Source organism: Taudactylus pleione, unplaced genomic scaffold (genome assembly GCF_031769625.1).
Source record: "Taudactylus pleione unplaced genomic scaffold, aTauple2 ptg000520l, whole genome shotgun sequence".
In the NCBI taxonomy this organism is placed as follows: domain Eukaryota; kingdom Metazoa; phylum Chordata; class Amphibia; order Anura; family Myobatrachidae; genus Taudactylus; species Taudactylus pleione.
Window position 1 is genome coordinate 10905050 of NW_028284922.1, and position 17728 is coordinate 10922777.

Sequence of the window (17728 nt, forward strand, 5' to 3'; positions counted from 1 at the left end):
CGCTAGCTAAGCTGTGGGTTACCACTCACAGCTTAGCGACCGACCATGGTGATGATCGAGCAGAATACTCCCCACTGACATCACTGCTGATGTCAGTGCGGCCGCCCACAAAACGGCAAGTGTTCTGTCAGGAACGCCTTCGTTTGTGTAATCACCCCCCACCCCGCCTACAAAACGGGGCGAGCTGTCACTCAACATCGACAGCCGCCCCTTTTGTAGTGAGCTCCGGAGCGAAAGAGTTTCTCTCTCGCTCCGCGGCTTGCGCACGTGCAGTGCGGCCGCTGCACTTGCGCAGGACCAAAACATCGAGGCGCTTGCGACTGACTCTGAATGAGGCCACAGTGCTGTGGCTTACTTATCATACATGACACAAGATATCATGTTGGGCACTATTTTTTCTAAAGAAAATGTGTGCTATGAATCTATATACTTAGTGAACAATGAGCACGCTCTGAATGAGGGCTGGCCTCCATGAAAATGGAGCGTCCTCCTGGACGCTCGTATAGCTGTGGGTCACCACCCACAGGCTATACGAGCGTGCATTTTGATGGCCGCGATGGTCGTGACCATCGCGACCATCGAAACTGCGAGCCGAAGCCTGCGGTTGAGGTTTTCAACCGCAAGCTCCGGAGTGATTTTGGCTCTATCAGAGCCAAAATCACTCCCACTGACATCACTAGTGATGTCAGTGGGCCGGCTTCTGACGGGAGGCGTTCCCGTGGGAACGCCCCCGTCAGGGTGGCACGCCCCCGGCACGCCTACCAAAGGGGGCGTGCTGTCAATCAACATCGACAGCACGCCCCCTTTGATCAGACACAACGAGCGAAGGACTTTCCTTCGCTCGTGGCGTCTGGCGCATGCGCACGACGGAGCTCCCTCCGTCGTGCACATGCTCAGTCCAGAACATCGACCCACTTGCGAGCGGACAGCCGCTCGCGAGTGGGTCTGAATCAGGCCCTATGTGAATTATTCTTCAGATTCTACAATACAGGCTGCTTCATCTGCAACCAAGAGGCACAGATCACATTAGGCATCATATATGCAGGAAAAAACATTCTGCTCCAACATGTACTTAGCAGAGTTCATATCCACCACTGCTCCTTCCTGCAAAATGCAGTGCTGGTTCTCTGCAGATACAATGGTCTATTGGCACTTTATCTCATAGCGCAGTGACAAATGCCAGTAATAGCAACATAAAATATACTAACCTAACCATTTGTGAGATTAAAATGCAAGATAATCATATTTGATTGTGTTGTTCAATAACCCATCACAGATAGATTACTTAAATGTTGAATATAATTTTCCTTAAGAGAGAGAGAGAGAAGTGCATCTTAGATAACATATTATTTATGGTAACTGCATTGATTGCAGGCTGCCTGGTCATAGTTGTCCACACACTGCAGAGCTTGAACTGGCCTGTTGAGTTGACGAGACAAAATGTAGAACATTTCATTAGGTGAACATTAGTATCATAGTACAGTTATTGGAGACTAATCTATGGGCCTGATTCACTATCGATCACAACTGCGATTACGCACACAATCGGGCGATTGTTGCGTTCTGCGCATGCGTATGCATTGCAGTACGTGGACCGGCCACTACGAACGGGACTGCGATCGCAGTGACTACGCAGACCCATTGCAGAGTGATTGACAGGAAGTGCCGTTTGTGGGTGGTGATGGGTGGGTGGTCGGCGGAACGCAGGCGTGCCAATGTGTTTGAACACCGTTGCAGGGGCGTTCAAAAATTAGCCACTGCGATGTATTACGCAGCTTCAGTACTCATAGCGTGCGATGCAGTTAGCAATTTCTGAGTAAGGTCAGACCTTGTGCAATTGTGGGTGAGGCTGCGATGATACTCGATGTTACCAATGGTTTTGCAGTCTTGCTAAACATTACAGATGTGTGTAAAGTAAAGTGGGCGTCCTTGTGTAGTGCTGCAACAGCATAGCAATGGATTAGCATACTAGCGCAGTTGAACTGTGTGCGTAATCGCTATTGCAATCGCAGTTGCGATCAGTAGTGAATCAGGCCCTTTAACCACTAAATGTATTGACTGAGAATGCCATACATGTCTAAGATGATGTATAATGGAAGTACATTGACTAATGGTGAGGTGGGATGTAGTTAGATTACCGACAGTGCCCGACCCGGGACTAAAGATAGGTGTCGAAATCCTGATGCCTATCTTTAGCCCCACGCTGAAATCCCGGCAGCCAGCATCCCAATCAAAGATAAGTGGGGCTTCTTTGGTCTTAGCCATAGGGGGGATTGTTAGGTTTAGGTGCCCCAGGGAGACTTAGGGATAGGCACCCCCCGGGAAGGGCTAAGGTTAGGCTACGGGGAGGGTTAGGGTCAGGCACCCCCCGGTAGGGTTAGGTTTAGGGTGCGAGAAGGGGGAGTTAGGGTTAGTCACCACCGTTGGGGAGGATAGAGTTAGGCACTACGGGGTGAGGTTAGGCACCACTAAGGGAGGATTAGTGTTAGGAGAGGGGGAGGGTTAGGGTACTTACGGCCCCTGTTGGGACTTTCGGTGTCAGTATTTGAACCGGCGGCTATTCAGCCACTGGGATATCATACCGATTCCAGTGAGGTGGTCATAGATACTGCAGCATATCAGTATAATAGATATATGTGCCCTTATTAATGTTCATGCTTAGAGCTCCTGTAGTTCTGAAAGCAACCTTTTCATGACCAATGGTAATTTGCATTGGAACATTCTTAGGGCCTGATTCAGAGATGGACGCTAATTTTGCCACTACTGCGTATTTGTACGCAGCAGCTATGCAAAATTGTGCAAATGCTACAGGAGGCATCTTAAGTAATAAAACGCCCACTGCCATCATCTCTGATCTACTGCTGCCTCCAAAGACTGGATCAACTGCATGAACATTGGACATCTGAGTAACCCTCAGGTTACTCCACATGTCCGGAAAAATCGCGCAGCCACTGGCTTCGGCATGGCCAGAAAACGGGTTCCAGTGGAAAGATCGACAATAAAAAGGTCGACACTGAATAGGTTGATGCCAAATGGTTGACAGTCAATAGGTCGACAGTTACAAAAGGTCAATACACAAAAAGACAACATGGATGTAGGTCGACAGGTACAAAAGGTCAACAGGATTAAAATGTAGACATAAGAATGATCAACACAAAAATTGTCAGCATGTTTCTTTTTGTTTTTCAGGGTTAGGGTTAGACATTTACTAGAAGGATAGGGTTAGGCACTAGAAGGGATGGGAGGGACGGTTAGGTACTTATCCTGACGGTTAGGGTTAGGCACTAGAAGGGATGGTTAGGTACTTATCTTGATGGTTAGGGTTAGGGACTAGGAGGGACGGTTAGGTACTTATCCTGACAGTTAGGGTTAGGCACTAGAGTGGACGGTTAGGTGCTTATCCTGACGGTTAGGGTTAGGCACTAGAAGGGACGGTTAGATACTTATCCTGATGGTTAGGGTTAGGCACTAGGAGGGACGGTTAAGTACTTATCCCGATGATTAGGGTTAGGCACTAGGAGGGACGGTTAGGTACTTATCCCGATGATTAGGGTTAGGCACTAGGAGGGACGGTTAGGTTTAGACACCAAGCGGAGGGCTAGGTTTATGGTTAGGGTGAAGATTAGGGTTAGAAACACTGCAGCATGTCACTCATGTTTCTGCTTGGGGAGGTCTGTGAGCAAATTCACACATGCGCAGAACAGGTTAGCGTACATCACTGAATCAGGCCCTATTTCATCTGAGCATAGTTTTGCTGTAGTTTATTTTTCATTTGTAGTAACCCATGAATTGAATAATTTAATTAAAAAAAAGATTTGAAAATGGTGTTACTGTACATCAATGCATATATTGAGTCTGTTGGCAAGACGTGAAGCAGAGGGAGATGTGTGTATGATTGGCGACCTATGATTGTATGTTTGGCTGCCTTTGTGTGGTTGTGGTGCATTGTATACTTGCCTTCTACCCCATATCTCCACTTCTCTATTTACATTCATCATACAATATTGGTGAAGCCAGACAGCACTACTGTGCATTCTCCATATTCGTTCCTTCAGGGAGGCTTCAACCTCTAACCAAGATGGCCACCGTCTGTACTTCTGCACATGCACGGAACCATCTTGTCACTGTGTAGAGTTCCCCCTCAGCTCCAAAGAGACCCTCATATTACCATGTGTGCCATCCTGCTACTACTGCTAATACTGCTTGCATCCTGCATCGGTACCCACATACAGTCATTGGCTGGTGACCTGTATACTCGCTCCATCCTGGGAGTCTGTATATGCATAACTGTGAGCATGTCTGTACTAATCACATTACTGCTAAATAAATCAGCCCACTGGTTAAGTACTGGGCTGTTCACTGACTCAGGGCATCCATTGGTGTGTACAACTACTACACCACACCACTGCCAATAGTACACACAGATTCCAACAAATATATGTATTCCCCCACTACACATCATACTAGAACACTTATTTTACAAATATTCACTCTACTTACTTGTAGTTATCAATGCAGGAATTATTAAGCTTGTGTTCTTCAATGTAGCGTTTTAGGTCTAATAATGACTCACTATTACAGGAATTTCTGAAACACAAAAAAAATGAGGTGCTATTTACCAATAAGATACATGTGTTAGGTTACAGAAGACAGTCTTTCTTCTCTGTATACAAAAACAAAGGCATGTCCCTGCCAATGGTCCTGTGTCTTATAGAGGATCAGACGATCTACTCACTTGTCCCCAAAGCCAAAAACCTTTCAATAGTTTCCTAAATCCAGGGAACAATAGAATTAAGATATTTACATTGTTGGCAGATACATACAAGAACAGTAGATGCACCCATAAGAAACTGGCAATCGGGATTAACAAGTGTAGTTTGTTAACATGGGGCCTAACCAAAGCAAGATTATATGTAGAAAACTATTTCACTTTTGATACTAAGAGCAAATGAATACATACTGTACTGCTACAAATAATACTTAGCATATAAACTAAAAGTAAATGTATTTATTGGTATTAAAGGGTACAACTTAAAGGCTGTGGGCCCCCGATGTAGGTTTTGGCCATGGGACCCCTTCCTCTACGTACATTTACTAGATTGCACGCTGTGGTATTATTGCTAACACAGCTCCTTCTTCTGTCCTGTACTGAACTCCAAAATAGGGCTCACACAGCCAATACCATCTGTGCCTGACAGAAGGTCCATTTCCACAGGCGCTTCTCCTCCCGAATACACTATTGCCCTTATTCTGAGAACAACTAAGCCTGTGTCTTTCTAGCACACATTATCAGTGCAAGAGTATCAGGGTCACATCCGTGGGTGTAATTACAGCCAATTTAGAGGACTAAGGGCCAGGTTCAGAGTTGTACACTATTGCTGAAGCATGTGCAAGTTTTTCAGCTGAGGATTTGCGCAAATATGCTAATGCAACAGCCGCCGGGACTGAGACGTCCACCTGAGCCATCGCAGCTGTCTGGAACTGCCTACACATACGCAGCATGGGACGCAGATCAGGCAAACATCGACTCCTTGATTCAGTCTATGGTCACTCAGATGGGCGCCGGAACTTGAACGCTGGAGCCATGTTTCCCGCATATGGGATTGCAGACACAGGATGTGACATGCCCCTGAAATGGTTAAGACATGCCTATGTATTTATCTGACACTCCCCTTTGCCTTCACCAAACTTTCTCTGCCTGTCAATCACACTGCAAATAAAGACTTGCACGGTTCGAATACTGTAATGTACTCTGACAGTGTGACTCAGATGTATGTGAACTGGCAAAAAATCGTTTTATTTACAAAAAAACATAAGTATAACGTCCAATTCTGTATCAGCCCCTAAAAACTAAGAAGAAAACAAGCCAGTATGGTCCTCTGAGCCTGTGGACACAATGATTGGGCAGGTAGTGATAGATAGGTGTAATGTATATACAATTCCCCAACTGCTTCAGAGTGACCATTATGGTTTGAGTTGGATCTCATTACGGAGGGTGACATGCAGTTAGTAAGATAGAGTTGTTGGAGAGGAGATTTCTTGAGTGGAGATCAGTAATTTCTAGTTACCTACAGAACACTGTATAACTAGGGGACTATAACTAATATAGTTAATATAGTTAGTTTAGTTACCCTCCACTATGTATGGAGCAATGGAATCCTTGTGGTGTAATAGAAATATAATAATAATGTGGCACCATACAATACAAGCATCTATCTGAAGTGATAAGAACAGGAGCCATGTCTAGATGCACTGGGTCCACCAACCTGAGCTGCCATATAGTGGTGTAACCAATTTGCAGCGATGTGAATTTGGAATGTGTGGCTGCCCACAGAACTGGTAGCCCAGCATGGCGTTTTTTCCTGTGCACATCTTTCATGTTGGTTGTTGTGAGGTGCTGAACAAAGAGTCATAGTGCTGGCATTTCACGCCCGTCTCTGCTCATTGAGTACGCTGCTTGAGACACAGGGGAACCAGAAACTCAATGATTATGACATTTATTTTATGTCAGGAAAGGGGTAGTTTAAGAGAGGAGGGGGCCAATGTGCAGACTCATAGCAGGCCCCCTCCTTTCTGTGGTGCCGTAAACTATGGTATTGTGCAGTTCTCTGGTAACATGGTGCCTGCGTCATGGCCCACGTAATCTTCTCTACTGCGCATGCGCAAATCTCCGCACATATGGCCACTGCTCCATTTTCCCGGTGATTTGTTCTGCTGCTGCTGTAGTGCCGAAAAGGGACTCCAGAGAGGTAAGTATTAAACATGGGTACATAGTGTGCAGTGTGGGCACACCTTGCACCCATTATAGATACGCCAATGTGTCAGGAATATCATATAACAATACAATATTTAAGTGACCTAACCATTCTTTGAATCATGCAATATTGTTTATATAATATTCCTGCCATTGAAACAAATTATTCATAGTTTTTTGACAGTTAAGCGCTGATTTCTCTATATTTCTCTTACACCAGACACCTCCTCATAGGCATTTAGTTATATTTGTGGCTTCAACTGGAGTTCTGAATTTGCAAAACGGGATGCGTGGTTGTGGGTGGGAAGGTTTGTGCATTGCCATTACTCCTTTCTAGCAGCAGGGCGGTGACACTTACTAGCATTACACTGGTACAATGCATATTGCCAGAACTAAGAATAGAAACCATTGTGTTGCAGCAGCATTGCATTTTGCTGTACAAAATTAAGCTAAAATCCACATATCAACCACATTTGAATCTGATATGTTGTTTCTTTGGAGTTTGTACTTACATTTTTTAAGTGCCATTTGGCATAAGGCCTAAATGCAGCAAAGGGGTTAAGGTATGGCCAGTCAATTAAAGAGATAGGTTGTCTGAATGTTGAATTTTAGCTCCTTGTCAAGTTAACTTGAGACCCCAGTTATATACAGTGATATAGTATACTGTCCTAACACTGAATACTAGGTGTATGTGCATAAAGCATGATAGTGAGCTATTGATCGTATCATCATGCTGTCCATATGTTAGCTGTTTGTAAATGTCTGTATAATCAGCATGGGCTTTTTACATCAGCCCTCACAGTGTGCCTCTGACTGGAGTATCTGCATGTCTGCTGGCCTATAGGGTTGGGTATGGGATGCCGGCATTCGGGATCCCAGTGGTCAGAATCCCAACGCTGGAATCCCGAAAGAGTTAGGATACCGACACCTGTCTATAGGTATCTTAACCCCCTCCCTTACCTTCCCTCCCCACAGCATAAACCTAACCCTCCCCCCCTAGTGCCTAACCCTCCCCCTAACACTCCCTCCCCACAGCCTAAACCTAACCCTCCCCCCTAGTGCTAAACCCTCACCCTAACTCCTAACCCTCACCCTAACTCCTAACCTGGCTGTCGGTACTGTAACTCCATCCTGGCCTGTATCTGACTGCATGTGTGTAAGCACACCCTTACTGTGTGAGCATGTGTGTAAGCACACCCTTACTGTGTGAGCATGTGTGTAAGCACACCCTCGCTGTGTGAGCATGTGTGTAAGCACACCTTTACTGCGTGAGCATGTGTGTAAGCACACCCTCGCTGTGTGAGCATGTGTGTAAGCACACCCTTGCTGCGTGAGCATGTGTGTAAGCACACCCTCGCTGTGTGAGCATGTGTGTAAGCACACCCTCGCTGTGTGAGCATGTGTGTAAGCACACCCTCGCTGTGTGAGCTTGTGTGTAAGCACACCCTCGCTGTGTGAGCATGTGTGTAAGCACACCCTTGCTGCGTGAGCATGTGTGTAAGCACACCCTCGCTGTGTGAGCATGTGTGTAAGCACACCCTCGCTGTGTGAGCATGTGTAAGCACACCCTCGCTGTGTGAGCTTGTGTGTAAGCACACCCTCGCTGTGTGAGCATGTGTGTAAGCACACCCTTACTGTGTAACCATGTGTGTAAGCACACCCTCGCTGTGTGAGCATGTGTGTAAGCACACCCTTGCTGTGTGAGCATGTGTGTAAGCACACCCTCGCTGTGTGAGCTTGTGTGTAAGCACACCCTCGCTGTGTGAGCATGTGTGTAAGCACACCCTTACTGTGTAACCATGTGGGTAAGCACACCCTTGCTGTGTGAGCATGTGTGTAAGCACACCCTTACTGTGTAACCATGTGTGTAAGCACACCCTTGCTGTGTGAGCATGTGTGTAAGCACACCCTTACTGTGTAACCATGTGTGTAAGCACACACTTACTGTGTAACCATGTGTGTAAGCACACCCTTACTGTGTGAGCATGTGTGTAAGCACACCCTTACTGTGTGAGCATGTGTGTAAGCACACCCTTACTGTGTGAGCATGTGTGTAAGCACACCCTTACTGTGTGAGCATGTGTGTAAGCACACCCTTACTGTACTCAGGCTGTGTTTGCTTCTGGCACCTCGTGCCACCTCTCCAGTCTCAATGAGGTGCGAGTGTCAGACTCTGCATTCGCTCATATGCGCACGTTCTCTTTGTGGGCATACACAGTGCAAATTTGCATATTTTATGCCATACAGCGTAAGTCCCACTCTGCATCAGCCCCTAAATCTGTCATACATGTCACAGTCACTTCTGTTTACCTGTCCTCTCCTTTAATATCATCAATCACCCAGAGCTTCACTTCAGATACTTTAGCTGGATCCATATTGGGAATTTCAACTGTTCTTAAAATACTGAAAGACGAAAAATATATTTGTAAAAGTGTTTAAGTACAATGTCAATGTTTCTAACTAAAATAAAATCAACAATGTGCAAAGTTAAAGTACTTAACAAATCTAAAAGCAGCGAGTGCTTCTATAGTCATATTTATGTCAACCATTAAAAAAAAACCCATTAAAATCCATTTATCGGTTAGTACTCATGGGCGGTTCATATCCACCATGAGTCCATTGCCGTGTACTCCAAGCAAATGGTGGTGAGTGGTGACCAACCCATACTTGCAGTTGGGCAGTGATGGGGACGCATATTTGAAAAGGGGGTGTGGCCAAATGCAGTGATTATCATAGAATCGTGTCACAATGCCCCACCCCCTCCTCACAGACCGTGGATTCTGCCCACTTCACTACCCGAAAAATCGGGAACCTCCCGCAGGTTCTGAGAGAGTAGGCAAGTATGGACCAACCCGATCCTCAATCATGTGCTCACAGTTCTCCACAAATCCCATACTTGTTAAAGGAGACTGAGGAGGGCGGGAATTATCAAACATCGCAATTTGAATGCGATACATCCCGCCACTTACTGCATGCACAGCGGCATTTATTAGCGCTGCATGCATGTAGATATGTGATTAATAGCACAAAGTACATCTCTTCCACAGGCCCGCCAAGAGCCGTGGAGGGCCCCGGTAACAGGGGGTGTGGCCTAATCATGGGAGGCGTGGCCATGCCCCCTTGCCGAGAAAAAAAAATTTGCAGCGCCGCTTTGCGGCACTGCACATTGGGGAGGAGGCGCTCTGAGCCCCCTCAGCCCGGCGCAAAGCCAGGGGGGGCGCGATCAGTGTGATCGCTCCCCCGCACAGGCATAGGAGACTGCTGTGGCTGCTGCTCAGCAGCCACGAGCAGTCTACAACTGCAGCTCAGCACACGCTGTGTGCTGGGCTGCTGTGAGGGTGGGAGCAGCGCCGGACCCGGGCCCCCGCCAAGCCCCTCAGGAAGCTCGGGCCCTGGTAATCTGTACCCGCTCCCCTCTCGGCGCCCCTGCTCTTCCAATAAGAGCTGTCCTTTGCAGCGTGAGGACTTACAGATTTATGACCCGGGAGTTCTAATGCGCATGTGTGGCCGTCGGCCAGTGCAAGCCACGGGGGACCCTGGGAGGGATCCTATTGGATCCCTCTCTGGGAATAATACGGAAAGAAGCCCATAGGCTTCTATCAGGCAGTGCCAGCTATAGTTGACGTTGCCTATCAGGTACAAGCACCGGAAAGTTTCACTTTCCGGAGCTTGATACATATGGTATGGGGAATGACCGTCATTTGCCATTAGTACATCCCACCCAGAGCCCCTAATGGTGCAGTTTGCTATGTTCTTGTGTACGCTTAGTAAAAGGTGATGCAGTGCTCCATTTATCATCTATCTGCCAATACATATTACATTTATTACATATTACATTTATTCCAATGTGTAGTGAGCATAGGAAAAACATTCTTCATAGCAATCAATAGATCTTACCAAGGCAATGGTGACATTGCTCATATATTCATTATAAAATAGAGAGTACCATGGTACCTTTCTTTTCTGGCAATTGCACCATCTGTGGAGCCGTTCAGCATCACATTTACTACTCCACATGATGCTCGGGCAAGCTGACAAAATAAAACAAATATCATCAGTAAAGATCTACCTACAGTACAGTAAGTCTATGGAATATTGCTGTAACAGCATACATGATAACATCAGCAAAGATATACCTACAGGTAAGTACAGTAAGTCTATGGAATATTGCTGTAACAGCTTACATGATAACATCAGAAAAGATTTACCTACAGTACAGTAAGTCTATGGAATATTGCTGTAACAGCATACATGATAACATCAGTAAAGATCTACCTACAGTACAGTAAGTCCATGGAATATCGCTGTAGCAGCTTACACGATAACATCAATAAAGATCTACCTACAGTACAGTAAGTCTATGGAATATCGCTGTAACAGCATACAAGATAACATCAGTAAACAGTAAGGTACATCTGTGACAGCGCAGACCTGCAAATACTACTTTGTAATGTCAGGCAGCTATTATTGCACACATGCACTCAATTTTATAGGTTAATGCATGGATTTGTGAAGATCACATCATTTTCCCTGTCTGATGGGAGGAGTACAACATGGTAACATGAGTGTACCTAACTTTGAATCCACATGCATGAAAGAGCAATATGTCATTTTGTGGAATGAATAGGGGTAAATTTACTAAAGTGACAGTTTTTACAAGTGGAGATGTTGCCCATAAGGTAGCAACCAATCAGATTGTAGCTATTATCTTCTAGAAGGTGCTAGTTAAATGTTAAGTAGAATCTGATTGGTTGCTATGGGCAACATCTCCACTTCTAAAAACTCTCACATTAGTAAATTTGCCCCTACGTGGTGTGGAAGGGTTCATATCATTTTCATAACCCACAAAAGGACTTCATTTATATTAGCACCTCTGAGGTGGAGGCAATTGGGTTTAATTTTGAAACTTCTAGAAGCACTTTTGCTGAAAATGTTACTTTGACCAGAGTGATAAATACATTCAAAGTAAAACACATTTAATAAAAACTGGAAGTTTATCCTCTGTGACCTTATGGTCTTTGACATAATGTTTACTCTCCTTTAGTGCATCTCTTCTGATTTTTCCACCTACCAGTCAACCTTGATACACATCAAGTTTGCAAAGTTATCTCTGGAGAAGCAGAGAGGTATGAACATAGAAATGCATTGTATCCGCCATCTACTGCTCCAGTTAAAAACTATGATGTTTTGGATGCAAAATCTGCAGGTTTCATAAATAGGTTTCTATTACCCACTACAAAAGCAGTAACTATTATATCCATACTTGCCGACTTTTATTAACTTCTCACTGGTATAAACCCAGGGAGGTGTCGCGGCTGGCCACTAAGGGGGCAGGCACTCTGTGTCATTAATCCCTAATGATGCAATTCTCTTAGCCTCATGTCATATTGGCCCAACCCCCTCCCCACAGATCCACAAATCCTGGCATTACACTCCCCATCATGCCCAGTTCACTAGGAAGTAGGGGGGACGCGGGAGATCCACCCCCTCATCCGGGAGACTACCCGAAAAAGAGTCTCTTAGGAATTCTGCAAGACTAAGTAAGTATGACTATATCCATGGCAACTTGTACAGTCAGGTGCATAAATATTGGGACATTGACAGAATTTTCATATTTTGGCCTCTATTCACCACCATAATGGCTTTGAAATGAAACAAACAAGATGTGATTTAACTGCAGACTTTCGGATTTAATTTGAGGGTAATTACATTCAAATCAGGTGAACAGTGTAGGAATTACAACGGTTTCTATATGTGCCTCCCACTTTTTAAGGGGCCAAAAGTAATGGGACAAACTAAACAATCCTAAATCTAACTTTCACTATTTAATACTTTGTTGCAAATCCTTTGCAGGCAATTACAGTCTGAAGTCTGGAATGCATAGACATCACCAGGCGCTGGGTTTCATCCCTGGTGATGCTCTGCCAGGCCTCTACTGCAAATGTCTTCAGTTCCTGCTTGTTCTTGGGGCATTTTCCCTTCAGTTTTGTCTTCATCAAGTGAAATGCATGCTCAATCAGATTCATGTCAGGGGGTTGACTTGGCCATTGCATAACATTCCACTTTTTAGCCTTAAAAAACTCTTTGGTTGCTTTTGCAGTATGCTTCGGGTCATTGTCCATCTGCACTGTGAAGCGCCGTCCAATGAGTTCTGAAGCATTTGACTGAATATGAGCACATAATATTGCCCGAAACACTTCAGAATTCATTCTGCTGATTTTGTCAGCAGTCACATCATCAATAAATACAAGGGAACCAGTTCCATTGGCAGCCATACATGCCCACGCCATGACACTACCACCATCATGCTTCACTGATGAGGTGGTATGTTTTGGATCATGAGCAGTTCCTTTCCTTCTCCATACTCTTCTCTTCCCATCACTCTGGTACAAGTTGATCTTTGTCTCATCTGTCCATAGGATGTTGTTCCAGAACTGTAATGGCTTTTTTAGATGTTGTTTGGCAAACTCTAATCTGATCTTCCTGTTTTTGAGGCTCACCAATGGTTTACATCTTGTGGTGAACCCTCTATATTCACTGTTGTGAAGTCTTCTCTTGATTGTTGACTTTGACACATATACACCTACCTCCTGGAGAGTGTTCTTGATTTGGCCAACTGTTGTGAAGAGGTTTTTATTCATCAGGGAAATAATTCTTCTGTCATCCACCACAGTTGTTTTCCGTGGTCTTCCGGGTCTTTTGGTGTTTCTGAGCTCTCCGGTGCGTTCTTTCTTTTTAAGAATGTTCCAAACAGTTGATTTGGCCACACCTAATGTTTTTGCCATCTCTCTGATGGGTTTGTTTTGATTTTTCAGCCTAATGATGGCTTGCTTCACTGATAGGGACAGCTCTTTGGATCTCATATTGAGAGTCGACAGCAACTGATTCCAAATGCAAATGTCACACCTAGAATCAACTCCAGACCTTTTACCTGCTTAATTGATAATGAAATAGTGAGGGAATAGCCCACACCTGTCCATGAAATACCTTTTGAGTTGATAGTCCCATTACTTTTGGCCCCTTAAAAAGTGGGAGGCACATATATTAGAAACCGTTGTAATTCCTACACCGTTCACCTGATTTGGATGTAATTACCCTCAAATTACATCTGAAAGTCTGCAGTTAAAGTACATCTTGTTTGTTTCATTTCAAAGCCATTGTGGTGGTGAATAGAGGCCAAAATATGAAAATTCTGTCAATGTCCCAATATTTATGCACCTGACTGTATCTAATAGTTACAGTAGGTGTTGGGTCTATTTGTAGGATTTTGTCCTGTTATGTCTTCCTGGAATAACTCGACTATCCTAAAGCTGGCCACACACTAGACCAACTGGGTACACACGTACAGATTTTCTGTCCAACCATCCAACTAGTTGATTGGTTGGAATGAAAATCTGGTAAGGAATGGGAGCAAATGATGATTAGCAATTTGCTCCTAAATGACAGAAAACAGATGAAAATGGCCGTCAGACAAGTTTGTTAAATGTTTGATCTAAACAATTTGTTCAAACAACAGTTTTTGTCCATTTTCCGACGTTTGGGAACAAATTGCTGATTGTCATTTGCTTTCATCCCTTACCAGATTTTCATTCCAACCAAACAACTAGTTGGCTGGTTGGATGTAAGTTGGTCTAGTGTGTGGCCAGCTTAAGAATAGAACCAATCCTATGGATTCATGGGGTTCTGGTTACATGCATAAGCAACACTCCCAATCTTATTGCATTGTAAAAACTACATGAAACTGAACACTGTTTGCAAATGGCATAACTGAGCTGGGGGCCTCATTCAGCAAGGATCTATGATGTGTTCACGGCTATAATCGTACACTCAGTTCTGCTGTGAGAGTATGCTAATAATTGCAATCGCAAAGCACTCACACGGACAACATGCAGACGCCCACTTCCCCTCTCGCACATCCGTAATACCTTGCAATGCAGAAAAAAACATCGGTAACATCGAAGTACATCTGAGCCACTTGCAGATTTAAGGCAGGTCTGACCCTACCACTAAATTGCTAACTTTCCTGCATGCAGTGAGAGCTCAGGCTGCGTATGCCATCGCAGTGGCTAATTTATGCACACCCCTCTAACTGCGTTCGAACCCACTGGCACTCTTATGTTTTTTCTGACCACCTCCCGTCATCACCCCCAATCGGTACTTTCTGTCAATCACTCTGCAATGGGTCTGCGTACTCAATGCTATCGCAGTCCCGATCACAGTAAGGCATATGTGCACTGCGATGCATGCGCTCTACACAACAATTGACCATCTGCCTATGCTTTCGCAGTTGCGATCCTTGCTGAATGAGGCCCTGGATCCCAACAAACCTTACGAGAGTTATATATCCACACAGACAGTAAAATGACTCATATGTAGTGTAAAGCTGTCCACACACTAGACCAACTTACATTCAACCAGCCAACTTGTTGATTGGTTGGAATAAAAATCTGGTAAGGAATGGGAGTAACTTATGATCAGCAATTTGCTGCTAAATGCCAGAAAACAGATAAAAATGGTCGTTCAGACAAGTTTGTTAAATGTTTGATCTAAACTATTTGTTCAAACAACAGTTTTTGTCCATTTTCCAGTGTTTGGGAGCAAATTGCTGATTGTCAGTTACTCCCATACATTACCAGATTTTCATTCCGAGCAATCAACTAGTTGGCTGGTTGGACAGATAATCTTTAGATGTGTGGCCAGCTTAAGTCCTTCCTTAACATTTTTTCTTCCTGTGTAGGAGTCATTGTGAGGGGCTGCATCCAGGAATATTCATAATTCATAAAGAAAAAAGGGACAGTGGGCCTGATTCAGTGAGGATCGCAGTTGCTAATACGCACGCAATCGGCCGATTAATTTGCACTGCGCATACGTACGCATCGCAGTGTGCGAACTAGATGCTGAGATCGCAGAGGCTACGCAGACCCATGACAGAGTGATTGACAGGAGGTACCGTTTGTGGGTGGTGACGTGGGGGGGGGTGGTCGGGTGACCGCAGGCGTGCCAGTGCGTATGAACGCCGTTGCAGCGACGTGCATAAAGTAGCCATATGCAGCCTGAGGCCTGATAGCGTGTGTGGCTGTTAGCAATTTCTGAGTAAGGTCAGGGCTTGTGCAACTGTGCGTATGGGTCCGATGGTACTCGATTGTACCGATGGTTTTGCTATTCTGCTAAGTATGTGTGTAAGGAGTAGTGGGTGTCCTTATATTAGGCTGTGAGCGCAATGCTATACTGCGATCGCAATGCAGTTGCATAACACCGCTGATATTAGTAACTGCGTTGTGTGTGCATTAGCAAAATAGCGATCCTTGCTTAATCAGGTGCAGTATTACTATTTAGGGACACTCAGAGGACTAAACTATAAAATAACAAGTTACAAATGTAATATTATTCTGGAGAGCAAAAGGAAACAAATGGCCAAGTGTAAAGGCAAGCAAAATATAAAACAAACCTTTAAAATGTGAATAATGTATGTAACACTGAATAAAGATTATATGTTGTCAACAATATTAGATTGTGTGTCTATGTTTTTATTTAGCGCTTATTGTATTCCATGCAACCATGTAATCATATCATATTTAAGAACATTTTCATTCTAATTGGTGATTATTATAAGGTGACCGGTAAGGAGTAGTCTTCCTTCTGTTATTAAATGATTAAATAATATTCAGAGCTTGTCGTATGGTTGTTTGTTATAAATACAAATTATATAATCTGACTCTACTACACAACAGTTCACAATTCTCTCACACATGAGGTCTGTTCTTCAGGAAAATGTATTCAACTCTCTTCAGGTTTTGCTGAAAATATATTTGCCCTGTCCCTGGGGTGTATTCATATAATTCGGGAAAGAGCCAGAACGGTATATGGGGATGTTTTTCTGCGACAAAAAATATGTATAAAAGTTATTCCTGTTATTAGAGGGCAAAATAATATCTGCAATTTTGAGTGGGAAGTAGTGGTCCAAGATATAATGGTCCTACAGTATGTATGCAGAATGATCTACAACTGACTGATAGTCCACGTTTATTTGCTTCTCATTCTGCGTGTCCCCTCAGTTGCTTTTTGTACTATTTATTTAATAACGGTGCACAATTATCTACAATCTGGTGGTGATCCACTCATTGATTATTAAGGGGCGTATTTACTTATAACCGAGTACTAGTCCACCTGTTATTCTCTCATACGCTATGTACCTTTGGTTATTATTAGCACCCTTTGTTTAATTAAGGTACACAATTAACTATAACTGGTTACACTGTTTAAATGTTCTCATTGTTAAAACATTCGGTTATTATTAGCACCTTATATTTGTTGATCGTGTATCTTTCTTCATAATCGAATAGTGGTCCACTGGGATGTATTTAAATCACGGCAGTTGGGATGCCGGCACTCAGTATACCGGCGCCGGAATCCCAACACCAGTCAGAATCCCAGCACTCAGTATGACCACCGGGATCCTGATGGTAAGGGGGAGGGTTAGGGGTTAGGGTTAGACACTAGGTGGAAGGTTAGGGTTAGGCACAAGGGGGAGGTTTAAGCTGGGGGTGGGGGAGGTTAGATTTAGGCTGCGGGGCAGAGGGGTAGGGGAAAAATGAAGATACTTACCGACAGGTCTCGGTATCTTAGCTCTGTTGGGATTCCGGCATCGGGATTCTCACCGCCGGGATCTCGTACCTAACCTGGTCCACTATTTATTTAGTAACACTTTATATTTAGAATGTGTACAGAGAGATAATTCTTGCCTTACACTACCATATGAATGATTTGTTATATAGTATACCCTAATAATGTGAATTCAGTATAATGGATCAATTAGCTAGTGCAGTAGTCAATTCCTTCCTGAATATGTATATCCTAATATGTTAGTAATACCTCTTTTCCACCAAAAACGCAGGTCCGACCTGGGTTTTTGGACATAGTTCCAACTCTGGTCAGACCCAGGTCATACCCATTTACACTGCACCTTTGATCTGG

At 44.2% G+C, this 17728-nt stretch overlaps 1 protein-coding gene across 1 annotated transcript in view; it reads right to left on the bottom strand.

Moving 5' to 3' along the window:
- Positions 1 to 796: 796 nt before the first annotated feature.
- The window catches only part of LOC148501364 (ADP-ribosyl cyclase/cyclic ADP-ribose hydrolase 1-like), a 49167-nt gene continuing 32235 nt past the window's right edge, over positions 797 to 17728 (bottom strand). Inside the window, exons 5-8 of the mRNA XM_088450604.1 lie at positions 10709 to 10785; positions 9065 to 9157; positions 4501 to 4587; positions 797 to 1419 (exon numbers count right to left, since the gene is read on the bottom strand). Coding sequence (XP_088306730.1) covers positions 1347 to 1419; positions 4501 to 4587; positions 9065 to 9157; positions 10709 to 10785 — 330 coding nt within the window. The 3' untranslated portion in view covers positions 797 to 1346. The remainder of the gene's footprint in view (positions 1420 to 4500; positions 4588 to 9064; positions 9158 to 10708; positions 10786 to 17728) is intronic.